The sequence below is a fragment of the Stegostoma tigrinum genome, chromosome 6 (assembly GCF_030684315.1).
Source record: "Stegostoma tigrinum isolate sSteTig4 chromosome 6, sSteTig4.hap1, whole genome shotgun sequence".
Classification (NCBI taxonomy): Eukaryota; Metazoa; Chordata; class Chondrichthyes; order Orectolobiformes; family Stegostomatidae; genus Stegostoma; species Stegostoma tigrinum.
The window spans coordinates 54,061,339-54,086,750 of NC_081359.1; the positions used below are offsets into that span (position 1 = coordinate 54,061,339).

At 42.6% G+C, this 25,412-nt stretch overlaps 1 protein-coding gene across 7 annotated transcripts in view; it reads left to right on the forward strand.

Annotated features, from left to right (window-relative positions):
• The window catches only part of dlg2 (discs, large homolog 2 (Drosophila)), an 891,501-nt gene that overhangs the window by 67,188 nt on the left and 798,901 nt on the right, over positions 1 to 25,412 (forward strand). For all 7 annotated transcript variants that reach the window (XM_048533248.1, XM_048533245.1, XM_048533246.1 and 4 more), the window contains one exon: positions 12,371 to 12,510. In XM_048533248.1, the coding sequence (XP_048389205.1) occupies positions 12,371 to 12,510 (140 nt within the window). The remainder of the gene's footprint in view (positions 1 to 12,370; positions 12,511 to 25,412) is intronic.

The window sequence follows — 25,412 nt, forward strand, 5'->3', positions numbered from 1 at the left end:
TTCTGAGATGATGCCTTCTGGTTTGTGCCTTTGGTCCTAGAATCTCCCACAAGGAGTAAAGGCCTTTTCATACCTACCCTGTCAAATCATTAAAGAATCTTGTGTTTCAAAACGTCACCTCTTGTTCTTCTATATTGCAATGAGTACAGGTCCAACCCTTTCAACCTTGTTTCATTAGACAGTCCCTCCATACCTGGTTTTAGCCTAGTGAACTTTCTCTGGATGACTTCCAATGCCAGTATATTTTTCCTTAGTGAAGGGGCATAAAACTGTTCATAGTATACCAGCTGTGGTCTGACTAGTGCCTTGTGCAATTTTAGGAAAACATCCTTACTTTTATACCCCATTCCTTTTGAAATAAAGGCCAACATTCCAATTGTTTTCTATGCTGAACTTGGCCAACACTCCAATTGCCTCCCCTGCGAACTGTTAGTGAATGCATGATAAGCTATGTTAAATCCCTATGTTCTGTAACTTTCTACAATCTTTCTCCACTTACGTAATATTCATCTGTTCTCTTCTTCCTGACGAAGTGCATAACTTCACATTTCCTTACATTATATTCTAAACACCAGGTTTTTACACACTTGCCTTCTACCTATCTTTTGTGTCATTTGTAAACTTGGCTATAGTGCATTCACTTTCCTCATCCAGTCATTTATACACTGTAAACAAATGTAGTCAGAACTGTCATGAGAATTTCTCAAACATTGTCATTGTCAGTACTGACAATAGCAGAACTACAGCATCAAAAGTTAATTTTAGTTAAAAATTGCATATTGTATGTTTATTTGAAGAAAATGATAGCCAGGAGGCTGATCAAGGACATGGTGCAATTGCAGGGCTCAAAGAACCTGACTGTAACACATGACATTCTGCAAACACCCTCAGCTGTTTATGTGCCTTTATAATCTTGCTTGTGGCTGTTCGTTATTCTCGGCTACAAGCAGGAATATCATAACATGGTAATTACAGTTTACTTTCCTAGTTAACTTGGTTATCAGTAAATGTTACGTTCTATCCATCTTCCAAATCAACTAGATAAATTGTAACTAGATGAAGTCCAGTACTGATCTGTAGTACATTACATATAATATCTTGAATCCGAGAGAAACTTGTCGTTATACTCTGCATTCTTTTAGCCAATCAGTCTTTTATCCATGCCGTTATTAGTACCCCCAGCCACACTATTCACTTCTATTTTGTACACTAACCTTTTTTTATGGCATCTAATCAAATGCCTTCTGGAAATCTAAATCCAGTAAATCATCTGTTTCCTTTTATCCATCATACAGCGAGAAAGGCAAGAGAGGTGGCAAACAAGAAAGATACAGAAACCAATTAGAATACCTGCAGTGTCAGGTCACAGAAGGCAGGAGTAGTGAGCAGGGACTAAAAGAGGAAAAAAGCTTTGCTTCCTGCACTTTTAGTTGCTTCCCCTGATGGCTAAGAGACGTGCAGGCAGCTGATAGGGTTACCTGCACCAAAGGATAGCAGACATAAAATGTAAGGAAATGCCAGGAGCAGATCTGTAAACTGAGCTGTGTTCTGTACCAGACTAGAGAGAGGGTTTGCCTGACAAACCTGGTTGTGGCCCATGCAGGCTGGGAAGAACAAGGGGGTGAGGTTGGGGACCGATGATAGGGCAGCTGGGAACGCTTGGCCACCTGTGATGCTGGGAGGAGGGAGAGCTGATTGGCTGTGGGGTGCTCTGCTTTGCTACTTGTGCTGGGATCAGGCCTGGATAGGCAGTAGGTGGAGGCTTAACTAGTACCTATGCTGGACTGAGCCTGCAGTGGGTGCTGTGGCACCTGGAGCAAGCCTGGTCCAGCAGCAGGTATATGGGGGTGCAGGGGCGGTATGGAAAGGTGGAACCAGGGCCCATGTACTTGTTATGACATGCCTGGTGAGGGTGAGGAAAAGGGGGATCTGGAGAGCCCCTTTGTGTCCCTGTGCGCAACCCAGCAGTTCAGGGATATGGTGGCACACCCGGACAAGCTTCCACACAAGGGGGACTTGTCTGTACATTTAATGGAGGTGGAACAGGCAGTAGAAAAAATGGCTGTGATGATGCTGGGATAGTCAAATTCCCACTGCCTTTCCTGACAGGGCCTCATATAGTCTACTATCATCCTACAACAATAAGAGGTGGAGTATGTTCACCAACATCCAGGAAGTGATCCTGGAAGCCATAGATATCAATGATTGAAGTCTCTTCTCCTGAGTGGAGAACATCATCCAGGTCGCAGGTGAAACCTCAAAGTATGTGAGCGCTTATGGAGAGTACCTCGACCAGAATAACTACTGGGAGGATGGTTGCCTGAGATGGAGAAGGAAAGGTCCAGGAAGGTAAGGGATGTGTTGGAGATGGTCCAGGTGAACTTGAAATTGGGGTGGAAGGCATTGGTGAAATGAATGAACTGTTCGAGTTCCTCTTGGGAGCATGAGGCGGCGCCAATACAGTCATCAGTGTAACGGAGGAAGAGGTGGGGTTTGGGGCCAGTGTAGGTGCAAAAGAGGGACTGTTCCACATAACCTACAAAGAGGCAGCATTAGCTTGGGCCCATGTGGGTACCCATGGCCACCCCCTTAGTCTGTAGGAAGTAGGAGGAATTGAAAGAGAAGTTGTTGAGCGTGAGGTTCCATCTCAGGCAACTACCTACAATCCGATGTCCATTTCAAGCTCACCAACTCCCACAGCTACCTGGAATACACCACCTTCCTGCAAAAATTCCATCCCCTATTCCCAATTCCTTTGCCTCCGCCACATTTGCTCCCAGGATGAGGCATTCTACTCCCTCACATCCCAGATGTCCTTGTTCTTCAAGGGCTGCAACTTTGCCCCCACAGTGGTCGAGAAAGCCCTCGACAGTGTCTCCCGCATTTCCCGTACCTCATCCCTCACACCCCACCCTCGCAAAACCGCCCCAAGAGCATCCCCCGAGTCCTCACATACCACCCTACCAACCTCCAGATACAACGCACCATCCTCCGACACTTCCGCTATCTACAATCCGACCCACCACCAAAGATGTTTTTCCCACCCCACCCTTGTCTGCCTTCTGGAGAGACCATTCTCTCTGTGACTCCCTTGTCCGCTCCACACTTCCCTCCAACCCTACCACACCTAGCACTTTCCCCTGCAACCACAGGAAGTGCTACCCCTGCCCCCACACCACCTCCCTCATCCCAGGCCCCAAGTTGACTTTCCACATCAAGCAGATGTTCACCTGCACATCCGCCAATGTGGTATACTGCATCCGCTGTACCCATTGTGGCATTCTCTACATTGGGGAAACCAAGCAGAGGCTTGGGGACCGCTTTGCAGAACACCTCCGCTCGGTTCGCAGTAAACAGCTGCACCTCCCAGTCGTGAACCATTTCAACTCCCCCTCGCATTCCTTAGACGACATGTCCATCCTGGGCCTCCTACAGTCCCACAATGATGCCACCTGTAGGTTGCAGGAATAGCAACTCATATTCTGCTTGGGAACCCTGCAGCCCAATGGTATCAATGTGGATTTCACCAGCTTCAAAATCTCCCGGCCCCCCCATTGCATCCCAAAACCAGCCCAGCTCGTTCCCCCCCCCTCACCTGTTCTTCCTCTCACCTATCCCCTCCTCCCACCTCAAGCTGCACCTTCATTTCCTACCTACCAACCTTATCCCGCCCCCTTGACCTGTCCGTCCTCCCTGGACTGACCTATCTCCTCCTCGCCTCCCCACCCATACTCTCCTCTCTCCACCTATCTTCTCCTCTATCCATCTTCAGTCCTCCTCCCCCTCTCTCCCTATTTACTTCAGAATGCTGTCCCCATCCCCCTTTTCTGCTGAAGGGTCTAGGCCCGAAACGTCAGCTTTTATGCTGCTTGGCCTGCTGTGTTCATCCAGCTCCACACTTTGTTATCTTAGATTCTCCAGCGTCTGCAGTTCCCATTATCTCTGATCAGAGGAGCAACTACTTTGGGTGCAGGAGGAGTGGCGCTCTGGAGGAAGGATTGTCCCAACCCATGGAATAAGTGGGAGGTTGGGATCTTCCTGTGCGTGTCTGGGAAGTGGGTCTGGTAACATAACCCCTAATGAGGCTTTTTTAAGAGATGTTTTGGGCTACACACACAGGGTCAGGGACGCAGCCATGGTGGTGAATGTGAGGGCCCTCACTGTCCCACATCATAACTCGTGGCTCTCGTCATAGGACAAAGGTTCAAGGCGAACCCAAATTAAGCACAGGTGGGCCGCCTGGGAAGGGAAATTCCTCAGGCTGATTGTCTGAGTAGGAGTAGGAGGAAGAGGAAAGACCAGACCCTGTGCTGAGGGCAACAACCAGGCTGGTACACTTGCCAAGGAACGCACCTGAGCAGTACCTGCTGGGACCCTAGTGGCTCAAGCCCAAGAGCAACAGCTAGGGATGGGGGACACCTGCAAGTATAACTCAAGCTCCAGATCCCGAGACACAGACTCCCGTCCCAGGAACATTGGTTGCGGGGGAGAATATTGAGGCTTGCAATAAATAACGAAGCAACCGAGGCTGTGGGTCATGATAAGAGGGCAGGCAATAGGCAGTGACCACAGGCTGCAGGGCCAGGGCTAGTAGCCCACCCATGGTTTGGCACTTGGGAGTTTCCCCAGGGGAGGCCACAGATCAGGCCTAAGCTCCAGACTGTGAAGGGCCACTGGGGAAGCCACAGGCTGCAGGGTCAAGGCTGCTGAACTGCTTAGCAGAGCAGGTTAGGCCACCTGTAGTTTGGGACTTTGGAGTTCCCTGGAGCCCCAAGGGGAATCTACAGTTTCACAGGTTGCAAGGCCTGGCCAAATGAACTGCTTCACAGAGTAGCTTGGCCCACCTATAGTTGGGGACTCAGGAAGGGTCCCTAGTTAGAAAGTGGGAGTGCTGAGGAGAACCCACCAGGATCCAAAGCCGAGGAAGCTACGGTCCCCAGTGTACTTGCCACCCAAAAACTGTAGGAAATGTGCAATTGCCCCAAATGAAGAGAAGCTCTCAGGGAAGGCCACAGGTTAAGCAGTGGCCCCAGACTGGGAGAGTCCCAGGGGAGGCCACAGGCCAGGCGGCAGTCAGAGACCATGGAGAGCTCTTAGGAGAAGCCAAGGTCCTACAGGTTGCAGAACCAAGTCCCCCTCAGGCTAGATCAGCCACCCATAGTCTGGGATTCGGGAGCGTCCCCGTCAAGTAAAGAGGGAACAGTGCGATAACCCTCCAAACCCTGAAGCTGAGGACACCGTGGTGCCCAGGGTACCAGCTGCCTAGAGGCTGCAGCAAGGGTAGACCCAGCAGATTTTAGCCTGGCCACCGGGAGACACTGGGCACTGTATATGGCTTTTGACTAAAGTCTTAGGTTCAGTTGGAGATGTTATGGAGATTGATTGATTGTGGGAATTTAATAATATGGAGCCTAACTTTAGTACTGCTGAAGGGCAAGGCTGTGTTTGTGTTCTGTGTCCACAGGAAAGGTCGGTCAGACGGACAAGAGTTTTACTGTTGGGTTGCCCAAACAGGAGGGGAAATAAGTAAGCCTATGTGGTCAGGGGACATTTCATTAGATAGGTGTCCTGCCACCCCCAGGCGATCAGGGGATGTTTTGGTGCTGTATGGTTGTGGGGGAGGGGGCGGTGGAGAGATGGGGTCACAATGTCACGGCCTCCATTACAAGAAAGTTTAAACTGAAGTTCACTTAGCCAAATGGTACCCAAGGAATGTCCTGAGTTTCCGAAGCTTCATCCTAGTTAGCAATGAGCAGAAGGTGGGTGGTGACAGCACATGGGGATGCTCAGGGTAGGAGCCCTGATTAAATTCTGTAATTAGGCTGTAATAGTGGTTAATCCAGCTAATCGTGTATTTAATATTACTGTCCTCTGGCACACTGTTCTTAGTGTTCCCATGCACTCCCTGTAGGATAACCATGCGACTTACAGCCAATTACAGCTAACTTCTTCTGCAAAGCATTGGTAGGGTACCTGGCAGTCCTCTGAATGTTAATGACCAGTAATGTATTATTACTGTCCTCTGTAGAGTTGATTGTGTCAATTTCCCTATTTATTGAATTTACCATTTTTTGATATTCTGCTTAACTTCTGCTTTTTGGAAATCAGTGTCGAGATTCTTTTGCCCTGAGATACCTGCCTACTGCCTCCTTCATTTCACATTGCCTAAATAAGTCCAGTGTCTACAGCCAGGGATCTGTAGATGGTTGAAATCACTTAAAAATCAGAACCCTGCACTTGCAGTTTAATTCATTTGCCATCTCCTTATTTTTGATGATTAATTCTCCAGACTCACTTTCTATAGGACCCAGGCTCAGTTTGTTGATACTTCTACTTTTTAAATATTTATGGGAACTCTCATTACCTTGTTTTATTTTTCTGGCTGTCTTGCCCTATACTCTGATTTTCATCTCCCTATTAATCTTTTAGTCTTTGCTTTTTTAATGTTCTGGCCAACCTTCTGAGCTGCCTGTTTTTATACAGTTAGGTGCTTTTTCTTGTAGTGTGATGCTATTTTTAACCTTTCCTGGTTAAACTTGAGCAGATTGCCCATCCCTTGTATTCCAAAAAATTAAAAGAAATGTTACTTATTCCATGTATCTGAAACATTCCCTTTGTCTGCCATTGTATCTGTATTAACCTATCCTTTAACGTAGTTTGCCAATTCTCTTTAGCCACCTCTGCTTTCGTGCCTCAGAAGTGTCCCTACTTAAATATGTAAAACAAAAACATCGGATCCATTCCTTTCCTCCTTGAACAATTGAATTTCCCATTTGTACTATGGTTGCTGTTACCACATGTGTTAGCCATGACATAATTAATTAAATCTATCTTGTTTTACTATGCTAGGCTGAGTTAATTTGTTCTCTAATCAGCGATGAAACTTGCTGTTCTGAAAGCAACCTCAAAACCATTCTTTGAGTTCCTCATCTAGGCTACTTTTGCCCATCTGACTTTAGAAGTTTTAAGTGGATTGAAATCTCCCTTGATTATTGGCAAACTTTTGAGCTCTTGCTATTTCTTTTACTAAGTTTCACTCTACCATGTTACTATTGGAGACTTACGCCACTTCCACATGTGGCTTCTTGCATTATCATTCCCCATCTCTACCCAAACTACTCCCACACCTTGGTTCCTTGAATTTAGGTCAGCCCTTTCTACTGTATAAACGATAAGATCCAGCAGTGCCACCCTTCGATCTTTATGTAACTTTCTAACCTTCCTAAATGCCTTGTCCCTTTTCAAGATTTTGGTCCTAATCAGTGCCATCCAGTCATCCATCAGCCATGTCTTGGTATTGGCTGCCAAATTTTGCTTATTTGTTTCTATATTCAACTAGGAAGAGGCTGCAGCTTGAGACCCCCTGCAACAACACCACGTTTAGAGGAGGCAACCTCTGAACATACATTGGCAGTCCTCCTCCAGAGACTGTTATCTCGCTTGGTACTTTATTTGGATTTGATTTGGGGGCAGATCTGGAGAGCACATCACTGCTGTGTTCTTAGGAGAGGAAGAAATGCCCAAAATCATTAACACTGAGGGTACCTGGGCAGTCCTCCATCAGTGCTTTGCAGACGAACAAAAACAAAGTTGTTGGAAAAGCTCAGCAGGTCTGGCAGCATCTGTGGAGGAGAAAACAGTTAACATTTCGGGTCTGCAGAACTCTCTATCCCCAGAAATGGAAACAGAAATGTAGAGGAAGGGAAGGGAGGAGTCAGACATAGACCAGGTGAAGATGAGGGTAGTGTGGAAATTGGAGGCGAAATTGATGAAGTTTTCCAATTATGGATGAGAGAGGGAAGCAGCACCAATGATATCATCGATGTATTGGAGGATGAGTTGTGGGTGGGGGCTGGAATAGGACTGGAACAAGGAATGTTCCATATACCCCACGAAGAGAGAGGCATAACTAGGGCCTATTTGGGTACTCATGGCAACCCCTCTTATCTGAAGAAAATGAGAGGAGTTGAAACAGAAGTTGAGTGCGAGGACAAGTTCAGCCAAGCGGAAGAGGGTGGTGGTCGGTGGGGATGGTTCAGGTCTTTGCTCCAGGAAGAAGCAGAGAGCCCTAAGACCCCCCCCCAACTCCCCGCGGTGAGGAATGGATGTATAAGGGGCTTGCACATCCATGGTAAAGAGGAGGTGGCTGGAGCCAGTAAACTGGAAGCTTTGAAACCTGCATAAGCCTTCAGATGAATCATGGATATAAGTGGGTAGGGATTGCACTGAATCAAGGTAGGAAGAGATGAGTTCTGTGGGGCATGGATAGACTGAAAGAATGGGTCTACTTGGACGGTCCTGTTTGTGGATTTTTGGCAGGAGGTAGAAATGAGCAGTGCGGGTTGGAGGACTATTAGCTTGGAAACAGATGGGGGGACATCACTGGATGAAATGAGATCTGTAACCATAGTGGATACAATGGCCTGATGTGCCACGGTGGGGCCATGGTCCAGTGGAAGGTAGGAGGAGGTATCTGAGAGGCAGCGCTGAGTCTTTGCAAGGTAGAAGTTAGTACGTGAGGCAACAACAGCACTGCCCTTATCGGCAGGCGTGATAACAAAGTTAGGGTTAGATCTGAGTGTACGGACAGTTCTCAATGAAAAGATTGAGTGCAGATAAAAGGCTGGAGGGAGGGGTCCAGGTGGAGGGAGAGTGTTGGAGTTGGGCAAAAGGGTCTGTGGGACAGGGAGAGGACTCTTGTCCAAAGAAGTGAGCACGGACGTGAAGATGGAGGATGAGCAGTTCAGCATCGTGTCGTGACCGAAATTTGTTAAGGTGGCGACGCAGAGGGATAAAGCTTTGCAGAAGAAGTTGACTGTAATTGGCTGTAAGTAGCATGATTAACCACCAGGGAGTGCATGGGAGCATTAAGAATGGTATTCTTCTGCAAAGCACTGATGGAGGACTGCCCAGGTACCCTAAGTGTACCCTAAGAGCAAAAGATGGAAGAGTCTATCTCTGGTTTCACTACCGGTGGCTATGTGAGCTGTTGGGCTGTTCTTTGTGGAAAAGTGACCTAGATCCAGCAGCTCAATAGCTGTCAGATATGCAGTCCAATATACACTCCATTGTTTTAGCCATGGGTACTTGACATCAATGGCAAGATCAAAAGGTTGAAGGACTTTGACCTTATTCCAGGCGTTGGCATGCTTCCACAGGGAGGAGGATTGGCAGATAATGCACCCCTGTAGTTTATTCTCTGGGAAACAGTGTTCCGCCTATCCACTTCACCTCAAGTTTTGACTCCCAATTCCGGCAGTGATTCAAGTAAAACGGGTGAGCCTGCATCCGTGTTGAATATTCGGCAAATCAAGGCCCTCTAAACTCTCATCCACCAGAGGACATCTACTGAAGTATTTGAAATCAACAGGGCATACTACAGAGTAGATTTCCTTCACAACTGTGGAGGCCCATTTTGCACCAAGATGTAGTGGGAGGGCAGAAAAACAAGAAAAAAGTTCTCTGCGGACATGGGTAAATAATTACGTAAAAACTTCACTTTTGTAACCTTATTTTTTTCTTCCACCATTTTAGTATCTATTGTAGTCGTCTTACTCAATAAGCCTCAATTAGATAGAGCAATGTTAAACATGTGGGTCATTTTTAATCAACAAATGGATGCAATGCATTGCAATTGCTGTGCATAAGTTTCTTTCTCTGAATCAATGAAGTGTTGACTGCAGGTAGCCTCATCCAAGAAGGAACTAGAAACTCATGAATTGGAAAGGTAGTCAGAGTGCTACTGATGAATGTCAGGGAAGTTGGAGCTAAAGATTTCTGAAAAGAGCCAGCACCTGGGATGTCCAAATTCAATCCCTTCTCCTCCACCTTTATTGAAGGGATAGCACAATCTGTGATGTTGTCGCACATTTCAGGAAGGAATGTTTTGATCAACGTGTGGTCTCTCAAAAGTGCCACTCTAATTTGTAAGGCTCTGAAATGGCCAATGCGTTATGTTTTCTTTATGCAATGCTCTGCTGAAAGTGGGTGTGCAAATCATAGTCCATTGTACTTTAAATACTGTCATATAGTGGAAACGTCCTGGGAGAAGTGGAAGTGCACATTATCACTGCTGCTTTATCACTGGTGTTGGGTCAAGGAAAGATTTTATGCTGGCACTTTAAGGTGAGGACATTAGACTCCTATTAGAAAGAAGAACTACTTATTCCATTGAGTACTGAAAAATGTAAAACAAGTAAGTCAATTTCCAACATGAAATATTCCACCCAACTACGCAAATAAAATTAGACTTGGCAAATTGAAACTGTCCACCAGTGCAAATGTCTCTCAATTGTGTAGCTATAAATTACTGTCTGGCTATCTGGAGCATTGCTCTTGGCCTTGCTTTGCTATTATTACTGGTAGATCTCAGGATTCTTGCCATAATTTTCTTCATCAGAAGATTCCTTCAGCCGTTGCATCTCTGGCTCATCTGCTTCTCACCAACTGAGACTGTGGGGGGCACAACACAACAGTATGATATAGCATACCTTAAATGACAGCACTGCATGGCACCTTCTGCTTGGTCCTGGGATCAGAGCTTCATCTTCAGGGGGATTTTCTGTTAGTCTTCTGTTGTATTTTTTGGATATACTTCTACCAAAGTATTTGTAGAACAATGTAGCACATTCCACATCAACCATCCTTGTATACGCCAAGGGCCTTACAAAGATGCTGGTGCATATCAGTGCTCTAGTATGTACAAGTTGTAGTATCTCCATGGATATCCAATATACAACTACAAATTTATTGTTTGTAACTTTTGCCAAATTGCAGATTAGAAATTGATAACGTGCAACCCCTGAAGTGATTGTGGTGGTCCCTCCAGACTGGGGAGATTGTGGTCTGGAACTCCCCATTTAAACACACTTCACCATTAACTTTCACACATCACCATTCTCTTTGAGCAGGTGCAGTGTGTAACACCTACAGCCTATCTGGCATTACCACAGCAGTGTGTTGTAAGCATGATCGCACCACCACAACTGTGTGTTTTCTTTCAGTGTTTCCTATTGGAAAAAAAATCCCATTTTGTTTTTAACCTCGGAACCAAAGGCTGTTGGGTTCCTTTCCCTCTGCATTGAATTTTGACCTCTGAGCCAAGACTCATCGGTTGATATCAGTATCGGAGGAGGTGCGGGACCCACGCAACATGACTGTCTCAACTCAGAGGCAGTGGATGCGGAAGCAATGATGCCAGCAGCGACAGAAAAGGAGCATATTGGTAGGATCCTAGGGAGGATGTTGTATGATGGTGACTGGAGGAGCAGAGAGGGTGAAATCTATACAGGAGGAAAAATGAACTTCTAAGATGTTTCAGTTTTGGTGATAACAATTTAATATCAAGTTATTTTGTATTTTACCGTTTCTGCAATTTATTCAGTAAGTTATTTTGTAATCCAAGATGGCACTGGTATGTGACATCATTGTCCACTTTTCAGTGTACTTAGGTACAAGTGACAATATTAACTAAATCTAAAGATAAATAAAGAGTATCCTGCTGTCCTGCCTACCAAAATAGTATTTCAGAGCTAGAGGCTGATGGCTATCTTTCCTTGCTATTAAAATATGGTCTGAGAGTCAGAGGTGGCTGACAGGACCTGTCTGCTGAATCATTCCTTCAGATCCAGGTACTATTGTCTGAGGCTGTTGGCTAAAGAATAAGTCCTGTCTGAACATGTCCAATATCTGTGGCTACCGTGTTGCTGTTGCCCAATTGTACGGAATAAGGCTGCAGATGGACATCATTTTGAGTGATCATTGAGGCACCTGCTGCAGTTGTGGCCGTTGTCGACAAAGTGAAGACAAAGAAGATGGCAGACATAGTCATGAACTCACTCCAATTATAACTAATAGAACAAACTCAACAGGAGTTCGGAGAAGCTAATCAGGAAGGGGAAGTTAATACGGTAAATAATGTAACTAATCACATGCGGATACATGCAAATAGCTTTTTGATGCCTGATATTTGATCTCACTGTGAAAGAGGACCTTATCGCACTTGTTTTCCCAATGACCAGAATCTGATTTTTGGACTGTCTGTCAATTAAGACATCACAATCATTATTCTTTTCACATAGGAAGGGGTAAGTCTTGCTTAAGGGCTCTTTGGAAGATTTTTTTTATGTGGTTGTAGACACAAAGAACAGGCTTACTTAAAAGCATTAACTAATTTGGAGAAATACATTATTCTCTTGCCATGTTTTGAATCAACAAATTATTTAACTTGTCACTTTAGTAGTCTCTGAAATAAATTTTAGCAAAACATTGAATGCTACAAGACAATTAAGATTCCAGATAATTTCAATAATGGTTCCATTATTTTGTCCTGTTTTTCAGAGAAATGGTTTGTGTTTTTTTTTCTGTTCAGATATCCAAGAATTCTATGAAGTCACGTTACTCAACTCTCACACAAACTTTGCACAGAAAACTGCCGAAGCCAACCAAGTAGTAGAAGAATGGGAAGGGAGAAATTCACAAGTGGTGGTCACACAAAAGAACATCTCAGAGGTAAGAAACTTTCATGTGTTTTGTATGGGAGAAAACAAGTTGCCCAGTTTCTTTAAATCAATCTATAACACAAGAATCTTTATTCTGCACTACTAGATGGGTGCAATAGCATATTAAATTTTTGTTTCTTCTGTTGGAAAAAAAATAGATGAGCATGATTATCCTTGATCATAGGCAAGTTAGTTCTATTTGGCATAAGTAGCACTCTATCTCTGTCAGAAGGTTGTGGGTTCAAGTCCCATTCCAGACATTTGAGCACGAGAATCTAGGCTGGCACTAAATATTGAAGATAGGGAGAGGTGGTCAGATTTTCCCGCTTTCTCACAGCTTGCCTTACCCCAAAAAATCTACTTACGAGAAGAAATATTTGAGCCTTTTTTCATTCTGTGATGTTAAAGAACAGAGATGACCTGTCAGCGTAAAAATGTGCATTAAAGGCAATGTATGCTTACCCATATTGACTCTGACAACAGTCCTCTAGTCTTGATTTTAGTGAAGCTAATCATTTTCTTTAAAGAGAATAGCTGCTCTCATTTGTAGGTTTTTGATTACTTTTGATAAAAGCTATACCAATGTACCACAAAAAAATATGCTGGTAATAATATGAAAGTTTAGATGAGTGTTCAAAAAATTGTTAGAATGCTAATCATACAATTTGGAGCAACCTATCTGTGCACGAATTGCCAGATTCTGTAGTTCCAGTTAGATTTTCCACAACAAAAATCGAGAAAAAAGATGAGTCTACTTCATTTTTGTGCAGAGCAAGCAATTTTACACTGGAGAGAGATAGTAAGAACTGCCAGTGCTGGAGTCAGAGATAACAGTGTGGAGCTGGAGGAACACAGCAGGCCAGGCAGCGTCAGAGGAGCAGGAAAGTTGACGTTTTGGGTTTACTTCTGGGCAGTATTCTTTATCTTGGCCATTAAAGTAAACTGATAATACATTTACAGTAGTTATCAATAAAATTGTTTTATAGATTTTTTCGAAAATATAAGCATAAAAATACTCTACCTAATTTCTTTTCCATACATGATGGTAGCTTTATGCACTAGAATTCCCTGCCACACCTCCCACTCTCTCTCGCTTGAACTCTCACTTGAATTCTCACTCTCTTGCAGCCTCGGTCCCTGTCTGATTTACAGCTGTGGCATATATTTGTCAAGTGACTGTGACATTGGGAGTAACTTGGGGGCTGTGTGAACAATACTGAGAAGGAGACCCAGATTTGGTTATCGCAATGATACAGTGTTGAAGGTCTTGCTCTGACTGAATACTAAAATTTCATGTTGGGAAACAACAAGGGGGGATTGATAGAGATGGTAGATACAATCTTTCGCCAACATCAGTATGGCTGTGGTCATCCCAGTGTTCGTTTGGAGGTCATTTTTGCTTATTCTGGGTTTGCTAGGCAGGGAACATTGTGGTGGTTCCAGGATCAGCACAGTTGTGGAGAGGTCAATCTCTCTTTAGCAGTTAACGTCATGTTAATGAATTATATCATCAAAGAATACCGGTGAGGGGAAAAAACAGATCAGAGAGGGATATTTGCAAATACATCCAAAGTGTTTTTGGGTAGGTAGCAAACTCGTCCATTTAAGGAAACTGAGTGCAAACCTGAGTTTTAAAACTGTTTGACTCAGAGTCATTGAGATGTACAGCATGAAAACAGATCCTTTGCTCCAACTCATTGTTGCTGACCAGATATCCCAAGTGCAGCTAGTCCCATTTGCCAGCATTTGGCCCATATCCCGCTAAAATTTTATTTATATGCCCATCTGGATGCCTTTTTAAATGTTGTAACTGCACCAGCTTCCTCCACTTCCTGTGAGCTCATTCCATACATGCGCCACTCTGTGTGTAAAAGCTGCCCTTAGGTCCCATTTATATCTTTCCTCTCTCACCTTAAACCTATGCCCTGTAGTTTTGGACTCCCTCACCATGAGGAAAAAAAACTTGTCTATTTATTCTATCCATGCCCCTCATGACCTTATAAATGTCTATAAGGTCACTCCTTAGCCTCTGACGCTCCAGGGAAAGTAGCCTCAGCCTATTCAGCCTCTCCCTTGAGCTCAAACCCTCTAACCACGGCAACATCCTTGTAAATCTTTCCTAAACACTTTCAAGTTTCACAACATCCTTCCTGTAGCACGGAGACCAGAATTGCACACAGTATTCCAGTAGTGGTCTTACCAATACTCTGTGCAGCTGCAACATGACCTCTGAACTCCTATACTCAATGCACTGACCCATAAAGACAAGCACACCAAATGCCTTCTTCGCTATCCTGTCTACCTGTGACTCCACTTTCAAGGAACTGTGAATCTGCACTCTAAGGCCTCTTTGTTCAGAAACATTCCCAGGACATAGAACATAGAAAAGTACAGCACAGTACAGGCCCTTTGGCCCATGATGTTGTGCCGTGGAATAATCCTAATCCAAAAATAAAATAACCTAACCTACATTCCCCTCAATTCACTGCTGTGCATGTGCATGTCCAGCAGCCGCTTAAATGTCACTAATGACTCCGCTTCCACGACTATCACTGGCAAACTATTCCATGCGCTCACAACTTTCTGGGTGAAGAACCTCCCTCTGATGTCTCCTCTATACCTTCCTCCTAACACCTTAAAACTATAACCCCTCGTGGCAGTCAGTCCTGCCCTGGGGAAAAGTCTCTGGCTATCGACTCTATCCATGCCTCTCATTACCTTGTACAATCTATCAGGTCACCTCTCTTCCTCCTTCTCTCCAGAGAGAAAAGTCCGAGCTCAGTCAACTTCTCCTCGTAAGACAAGCCCTCCAGTCCAGGCAGCATCCTGGTAAACCTCCTTTGCACCCTCTCCAAAGCCTCCACATCTTTCCTATAATAGGGCGACCAGAACTGGACACAATATTCCAAGTAACAAATATCTGCACACAAAATTGCCCCATCCGTTGGTGCATATTCTTGATGCACAATGACTGTAAAATAGGGAAATAGGAAAGAAAGCTTAATCCCAAATCCTCATTTATTAAGTGTTCTAGCATTTTTCTTTTTACACAAAGCTGATGGTGACAGAACTGTACTGAATTGTATAAAACACATTCAATTTGATAACTCGCTGCAAACATTTAGAATGTTAACTGCAGTTCCTAAAAAAAACAGTTTTGTTCCATATGTAAATATGAAATGCTCAACATCAAATGTAAGGCATTTTTAAATGTAGCAGAAGAAATAGCATTTAGTCTTCCAAATACTACTACAAAAAAGATGCATCATGCTCAAGAAAAATGATTCTCTCCTCCCTGACCTGACTGGTTTTTTCATTTATGGTTTTAACTGGAGTGCTTTTCCTTGGTAAATATGAAATTGACCAAATTTAATAAAAATTATTGGGGGAATGCTATTTTAGTTCAACTGCAAAGGGACATAAATAATTGCACCGTCAGATAAAGCGGCAAGTATATTTTGGAGCATGGAGGTAACGTGTATCATTAGAAAACAAAATATTTTGATTTTATTTTAAACACAGTCACCAATCACTAATAGATCATAGACAACATTTCAACCCAGATCTCAGCAAAGCTACCAGCAGTATAACTTACCATTAAGTGTATATGTCCTGCCCTGTTTTGCCTTTCAAAAATGCAGCATCTCAGTTATCTGCCATTCCTCGGCCCATTGACCCATCTGATCAAATTCCCATTGTACTCTGAGGTAACATTCTTTGCTATCCACTGTATCTCCAATTTTGTTGTACTGCGGGGAAATTAATTAGCTGTTTGGTGTATATCTGGGAAATGGTTAAGGTCAATTTTATTCTTAAGTTTTAACAGAGTGTACAAATTGGAAGTGAAGTTAATAAAATAAAATGCAACATAGATAAATAATAATTTTAAAAAACTCACTAAGGATTTTTTGCCATAAAAGTTACAAAGACATTTCAGTAAGAGCTACAAAGCAGAAGGGGAGCTTGTTTAAAATTACAGTTACAAGGGAAACAAGGGCTGACAAGTCTGTGGGTCTAGATCCTTTGGTCTTGAAAGCAATTGCTAACAAGGTATGTGTGGTGTTAATTTTCCAAAATTTCCTGAATTGAGGAAATGTTCACTGTCACTGGAAAGTAGCAAATCCATGAAGCGAGACAGAAAATAGGAAGAAATAGGCCAATTACTTGACATCTGTCATAGAGCACTTTGCTAGAACTGATCATCAGAGGTTAAAGCTACACATTTAGAAAAACTCAAGGTCTTTGGGAAGAGTCAGTAGGTTTCGTGAAAGGGAATTCACACTTGATCAATTTGTTAGCCTTCAAAGGAGTCTAATGTGATTTGGATAAAGGGGAGTCTAGAGATCATTGCACTTTGGATTCCTTGGATATATTTGGATAAGTGTCACAGCAAAGGTTATTCTGTAAAATAAAAGCTTGTGTTGTGTTGATATAAGATTGGCTGGCTGCTTGGCAGAAAACTGAGTTTGCATAAATGGGTATTTCACTGATAGGCAGATGTGATTCAGGAGTTCTGCAGGGGTCTGTGCTGGGGCCTCAAATTTTTACAGTTTACATCAATGTGGTGTGAGAAGGCATCATGGGTAAATTCACAGACAGCACCTAGATACATAGGAAAGTATGTTCAGAATAAGACATAAATTAGGGACAGATGTAGTTAGGTTGAGTGATGTTGGACAAGTGCAATTCACTTTGGCAGGAAGAATGAATAAAGTATTGTTTAAATTGACACCAACTGCAACATTGAGGTGGAGAGAGATTTGCGAGTACCAGTGTATGAACCACAAAAATGTTTAGTATGCAAATTGAGTATGTAATCAAGATGACTAATGGCTCCATTATTTTGAGAGGAGTTATACTGCAGTGTGCAGAACAGTGGTGAGATCACATCTTGAGTATTGTGTGCAGTTTTGGTTTCCTTTTATTTAAGGAAGGCTGTAAATGCCTTAGAGGTGGAGCAAAGGAGGTTTCCTGGATAGATGGGAAATACAGGGTTACAGGAATAGAGTAGAGAGGTGAGTCTGGGTGGGATGCTTTTCAGAGAGTCGGTGTGGACTTGTTGGGACAAATGGCCTGTTTCCACACTGTAGGGGTTCTATGATCTATGAAATAAGCATAATGTCTCATGAGGATAGGCTGGCAAGCTGGGGTTTAGAAGAGTGACTTGATTGTAGATCAAGGCAAATAGCACATTAAGGAATGTGATCACACAACTTAGGACCATGAGTGACTGCTGGATATTTAAGAAAACCAGGCAGGCGGGATAGCTGTCCCTTGAGATGATTTACTTGCTATTTGGTCTTCTATTCCGGATACTGGTGAGAAAAATGTTTTTTCTTGCCAATGTGAACCCAGCTAGTGGTCCTTCAGTTGGCTCAATTGTATAGGAAAGAACTGTGGAAGTCAGGCAGTCATAGGAAATTCATTCGTTAGGGCAATAGTCATGCAGTTCCGTAACTGTAGATATGATTCCAGGATGGTATGTTGCCTCCGTGGTACTGGGATCAAAGCTGTCACAGAGCAGCTGCAAGACATCTTTCTTAGACAAACATGGATACTTTAGTATACAAATTAGAGCTTAATACAAGCTGTAATAAATGCACAATTAATTTCTTACCCAGAATTTACATGTGGTAGATATGGATAATAGTCTGTGATTAAACACTCCACAATGCACAGAAAAATAACAAATATGGCCAGGGTAAACACCTCAGAAGTTAATGACATAGTGGGTCATCAATTTTCATTAAACTCCACGAGGATTACAATTCTTTACTGTTGCTGAACTAACCCCAAATCTTTCCCTTGAGCTGTTCTGTAATGGACAGCTGCAGTGATTGCTTCTTTTCTAGAATGAACATAAGGATTAGGAGCAGGAATAGGCCATTTGGCCCCTCAAGCCAGCCCTGCCATTCAGTAAGATAATAGCTGATCTGCCCCAGGCCCAACTCCTCATTTGTACCAGTTCCTCATAGTTCTCAATTCCTCGATGGTTCCAAAATTTATCTGACTCTTTAAATAGTGATCTGGCCTCCACAATTCTTTTTGGAATAGAAAATTCCAGATGTTCTCTACTTTTTTGGGAAAAGAATATCCTTTGCATCCCAGATAGGACTGTTAGGAAGGCATTTGGCACGCCTGTCTTCATTGCTCAGCCCTTTGAGTGTACGAGTTCAACATCATGTTTAAGTTGTACAGGTCATTGGTGAGGCGTCTTCCGGAATACTGTGTCCAGTTCTGGTTGCCCTGTAATAGGAAGGATATTATAAAGATGGAGAGGTTTCAGATTTACCATGGTGTTGTCAGGTATGGAAGATTTGAATAGTAAGGAAAGTATCATACTTATTGTTCCCACCTCCAGTCTCTCCTTCTGTAAACTGTTTCCCATAGAATGCAATCCAAATTGCAAGTTTATCTAACCAAATGAATGTGCCAAAAGAATTCTGTAGTCAGACTTAGTACATTGATTTAAAAGTAATTTAAGTTTAATAGTATCTAATTGGTATGTGTTGCTACAGCTTAAAAAAACTTTATTTGTAGTTATATTCAACCCTCTTCACTAGAGCATAGGAGGCTGAGAGGTGATCTGATAGAAGTTTATAAAATAATGACAAGTATAGACAGAGTTGATGACAGTTGGCTTTTCTCTAAGAAGGAGAATTTCAAGACTGGGGGCACATTTTGAAGGTGAGAGAAGAGATTTTAAAAAAGATGAGGCAAATTTTTTACACTGCATGAGGTATGTGTGTGCAGTTAATGCCCTGATGAATTGGTAGATGTGGGTAAAATTACAATGTCATGTCTCATGTCTGTGTCCATTGTTGTATTGAAGTCCTCCAGTAAGCTGAGTTGTTCCAATTTGAGAGATTCTGCAGACAGCAATGTCAATCCCTTCATCTTAGAAAGAGGAGATCAATGATGGAACATAAATACATGTGAGGTTAACTGGTGCTGCTTGAATTGAGAAACAGTTGAAGAAAATGTTTTGAACCATTTGTGGATAGGGATTATCACTGAGAGCAGCAAGTTTCTTAAAATGAAGCCTATAGCTTGCTAATGTGTTTGCCCTGAATTCTTCCCCTGCCAGATGAATGAGTAATGTTTTTCTTTTGGTGATCTGTTATTAATGAACCTGGCTTCTTGAAGGGTAGCTATATGGATGTACAGCCTATCACATTTAATGCAGGGACTTTTTAAAAATGAACTTGAAATCATGGCAGTTATGCACACTTTCTGCACTTCAAGTATGTTTATGTTTGCTCAATAAATGCATGAATCCCACATTGTGGGTCAAAGCCCTTAGAACAGTCGTAGTGCAAGCTTCTGAACTCAGTATTAAATGTAAATTGTCTGTTGAATTTGGACTTCCTGCCTGTGTAAATCATTCTCTGTTCAATTGCCCTTACTATCACTTGTTTTAAATTAATCTTTCATCGGATAAGTGTGTCAGAATCGGGGTGGGATTCTGTATTTCTGGAGAAAACGCAAACAAGGAATAAATATTTGTCTACCGCTTTGAGACATGATGTTTCCATTGTTTCCTTGCAGGTGGTTAGAGATTGTTGAAATATAAAGTTGGTCTTGAAAATGAAAATGTCACGGCAATGATAGGTAATGAGTAATCACTATTCTTTAGTTGATCATTGAACACAACTACAAATAAAGTTTTTTTTTAAGGAGTAGTAATGCATACCGGTTAGATACTATTAAACTTAAATTACTTTTAAATCATTGTACTAAGTCTGACTACAGAATTCTTTGGCACATTAATTTGGTTAGATAAATCTGCAATTTGGATTGCATTCTATGGGAAACAGTTTACAGAAGGAGAGACTGGAGGTGGGAACAATAAGTATGATATGAATCTCAGTTGGATTGTTTTTATTTGAATAAAACTGAATCTAAGTAAAACATTCATGAAGTTGTTTTGTTGAACATAGACATTTTGTTGAAACTTTTTGTCTTGTACTACTAATTAGTACAATCATAATATTACCTACTTAAATTGAAAACCATCATTTAAACTTTGGAAGAGGTGAGTAATGAGACATTTGATATTTGAGTTCCAGTGCCAGTCTGATGACAGGTATATAGGTCATACATCCTAAAGACTGGCAGTTTAGATCAAAGGGCATATCTGTTTAGCTATTTTCAACAAACAAGGTACTAGAGCCATGGAGTCAGACAGTGCTGAAACAGATCCTTTGGTCCAAGCAGTCCATGCTAAATTGCCTGTAGGATCTGCATGAGCTTCAGCAAAATAACAAATAGGTTCTATATTTCCAACATTTTCTAATCAATGTGATATATATTATTACCTTTATTGACTTTTGTTTCATTTTTTTTGGCAGAGCATTGATGGAATGAGCCCAGATCAGTACAGTTACCAAGAATTTTAGCAATAAAACCACTAGAGTATATTGAAACTATGCACTAAATGTTTAGCTGTGGTCCTATTTTGAAATTTGACTCTTGCTTCAAGTGTTTGGCGTTGGATTCTATAGTTAGGTAACAAGTGTTAAAACTTGTGTCAATTATTTTGGTACAAAAATGCAGGAAAAACCAAATAATTATTTGTCTTTTATAAATTAACTTCTTGGACCATTATTGACCAAATTTCAATCGGAGGTGTGGCTATTGATAAACTTACAGAAGAAACATTGAAATGTCTCCAATAATGTCCAGTCTTGAATAGCTGCTTGGTTACATAAACTGGCATTCCATTTGTGTCATCCCTTAAAACATGTATTGTAATTCCTGTTTTCTGGTTCTTAATTCGCAACCAGATCATTAATTTCAAACTATCCTAAAAGCTGATTATTTTGAAGAATGAGTTATTTTTGTAATGTTACAATTAAGATAAAATATCGAGGGAGAAATGTCATTGTATTATGTGTCTATACGATTCCTTCGCTAATTGTTACCTCTTGTATACTTCATCTCTGCTCCTTTATGTAATCATTTAAATGTTCAGCTGAATGGACGGGAAACCTTTAGTAAATAAGGAAAACATACGTATTTTCAAGTCTTTGTTTTTAAAAGCAATGTTTGATTGAAGATGGAACAAAAAGACTGTTCTGGATATTTATGAACTGAATGAATTGTTATCTAGTTGATGTATACCTAGAAATTTTACAATGCTTGTTTGAATATTTAATAGCCTGCTAACCCTCCAATTAAGTGGGTACAGAGATGGCCATATTGGTCTAGGGAAAAAGAAATCAATGTTAAGAGCTCATGCCTAGATCATTATATTAGACTCAATATATATTCAACCAAGGAGATTTAAAACATCTGAAGTTTCCTCTCCAATTCTAGTCTGCCCTGCATTCAGCCAGTGCCAGGCTCATCCAGCTGTGTTCAGGAAATAAATGTTTACAAGTAGTCTTGTATGTGACCCTTTAAAGAAGTCACTGGAGGCTGCCAACAAGGTAAGTATGTGGAGCTAAGATCGCTCATTCAATCTCATTCAATCTCATTCACTCCACGCACTCCACGCACTCCACGCACTCCACGCCATTTTTTTATCACTGATTCAGACTAACTTTTTTAACTGATCTTCACCCTTATTCACTCAGACTATCTCACTGATGTTACTCTCATATTCATTTGTCTTTATTGGATGAATCAATTTCACAATTGCAATTTCTCTCTCTCTAACCAAGCCCCTGGATACAGATATTTGTGGAAGCCACTTGAGTACAAATTAACTGCCATATTTCTTAATTTACAAGAATGACTGCTCTTCAAAGATATGTTGAGAAGTCCTGAGGCCTCAAAAGACATGAAAGAAATCTTGGTATACAATTGTCTTTAGGTATACATACCAGCTGATTAATTGAATTGTTGCTACATTGTTGGCATTGCAGTCTGTTGAATGAGCCATTCAACTGTGCGCCATCTGTTTGTTTAGTTAATTATATGATAACCTAAGATAGTATATGAAGAAAAGCAGAGATTTCTCCCAGTACCCTAGCTAACATTCTTCCATCAACCAAAGTTACTTAAAATCCAAGATAATAAAATGTGAGGCTGGATGAACACAGCAGGCCAAGCAGCATCTCAGGAGCACAAAAGCTGACGTTTCGGGCCTAGACCCTTCATCAGAGAGGGGGATGGGGAGAGGGAACTGGAATAAATAGGGAGAGAGGGGGAAGCGCACCGAAGATGGAGAGTAAAGAAGATAGTTGGAGAGAGTATAGGTGGGGAGGTAGGGAGGGGATAGGTCAGTCCAGGGAAGACGGACAGGTCAAGGAGGTGGGATGAGGTTAGTAGGTAGATGGAGGTGCGGCTTGGGGTGGGGAGAAGGGATGGGTGAGAGGAAGAACCGGTTAGGGAGGCAGAGACAGGTTGGACTGGTTTTGGGATGCAGTGGGTGGGGGGGAAGAGCTGGGCTGGTTGTGTGGTGCAGTGGGGGGAGGGGACGAACTGGGCTGGTTTAGGGATGCAGTTGGGGAAGGGGAGATTTTGAAACTGGTGAAGTCCACATTGATACCATTAGGCTGCAGGGTTCCCAGGCGGAATATGAGTTGTTGTTCCTGCAACCTTCGTTTGGCATCATTGTGGCACTGCAGGAGGCCCATGATGGACATGTCATCTAAAGAATGGGAGGGGGAGTGGAAATGGTTTGCGACTGGGAGGTGCAGTTGTTTGTTGCGAACTGAGCGGAGGTGTTCTGCAAAGCGGTCTCCAAGCCTCCGCTTGGTTTCCCCATTGTAGAGGAAGCCACACCAGGTACAGTGAATGCAGTATACCACATTGGCAGATGTGCAGGTGAACCTCTGCTTAATGTGGAATGTCATCTTGGGGCCTGGGATAGGGGTGAGGGAGGAAGTGTGGGGGCAAGTGTAGCATTTCCTGCGGTTGCAGGGGAAGGTGCCGGGTGTGGTGGGGTTGGAGGGCAGTGTGGAGCGAACAAGGGAGTCACGGAGAGAGTGGTCTCTCCGGAAAGCAGACAGGGGTGGGGATGGGAAAATGTCTTTGGTGGTGGGGTCAGATTGTAAATGGCGGAAGTGTCGGAGGATGATGCGTTGACTTAAAATCCAGTTTATTGCCATTTGTGGGATACCTGATGTGCAAATTGGCTGTTAACTTTGGTAACATGATAGGTTCGGTTATATTTGAAAGTTCATTGGTTCTTTCACAAATTCACAAAGGTTGGGTGAGTCTGACAGTGTAACTCATTGATGTTCCTACTTACTGTACCACTGAGTGGCACAGAATATGCATGTATTTGCAGTTTATCATGCTTTTAATTATCTGATGCCTATTGAGTTAGATGAAGGATAAAGTGGACCATATGTCTATCAGCAGTGCACCTTGCTGGGGTGTAGAAAAAGTGCTGTCAACCTAGTTTGTTTGCTTGTATTTTGTCAGTAATTAGTGTGTAGTCCATATGGTCTTATAATAAGGGGAGAAAATTGATTAACAGTTTTCCCACTGATAACTCCACGGGTAAAATTAACAACTGATCTGGTACTATTTTAGCGCGCAGCCTAGAAAGTTAGTTATCCTAATTTGCTGTAAGTTGGCCTATCACATCCAGGGTGGAAGTAGATGAGTAAATCTAACAACAGAGAAATGAAAGAATTATCCCTCTGTCCTCTGTTATTTGTGTCTGATCAAGAATGGCCTTGGCGGTGATGACCACCATGTTGAACAGCCAAGTTGGAAGGAAGATGTTATTTCTGCAGCAGGTATTTTGCATGTGTCAGTGACTTCTGATGGTGGATAGACCAGAGTGACTCAAGTTATAATATTGAATTAGGTGGTAGCATTGCCAGTTAACATCCACTTCAGTTTGCAGTTTTCGCTAGTCAATCAAGTTATGATCTCAGCCCCATTTTGTTCACTGTATTCTTTTAAACCTTGACTCCTGCTCTGTCAAAACTCTGCCTAGCTCAGCTTTTACTAAATTTAAAAATTCAACTTCCACTGCCTTCTGTGGAGCATAATTCTACCAGAATTTTAACAGTCTAGAGCTGTTTAAATGTGTTCCTGCAACCAGATTTCATCAAGCTTTAGAAAAGCATGTAATATCTATGTCAAACGTACCAAAGGTTTTTATCAACCAGGATAAGAATAGACAAGTGAAATCACCCACGTTATTACTTCATCCAGGCTCGTTAACATGCAGTGTTCTCTGTTACCACCTGTTCGGTAGAAATTAGATGCTGAGCATTCCAGGCATGAAAGTCAAAATGGGTACTTAGTGACTCTTACTTGCTGCTTACTCCTCCAGATGTGCTTACTACTTCACTGTAATGTCTTAGGGCATGCTCCCATGGGCAGCGTCCACATGTCCTCTATATCCATGCATGCTAATATGTGCCAAACTCATTTTAATTCTGCATTTTGGAGCACACCAGAACCTAGAATTGGAATGTTGCTCTAAGCGTATCTGGGTGCAGGGACAGACACCCACCTCATAGATCAGACCATGCAGCACCCCAGGGCTGCTCACTTGCTCTCGTTGCACTCACCCACTCTGAATCTACTTGCATGCCCATCATCCCAAAACCTTGTCTTTCAGCGCTTTGACCCCTCAGCCAGAGTTAAGAGATGCACCGTACTTCTATTTTGACCTTCCTTTTAGCATTGACGCAAAGGCAGGAAGTTTGTCATGATTATCCATTGTTATCAATAAAGTGGGTAGCATCATGATTTGTCGGTTTCACTGCTGCAACATGTGTCCATAGTATTCCTGGCAGTCACGTATTTCAAGAAATGGGTATACCTCAAAATTTAAGGGAAAAACTCTTCAGTCAGGGGGTCCTGGTACAGTCAGTCAAGGGAACTCTGTCTGTCCAGGGCATGATCAGTTTGCTACTTGGGGTGGTCGACATTGGGATTTTCTCCTCATAGCTGAATGTTGGTCACCCATCACCTGTCTTGGTTCCTTCTGACCTATTA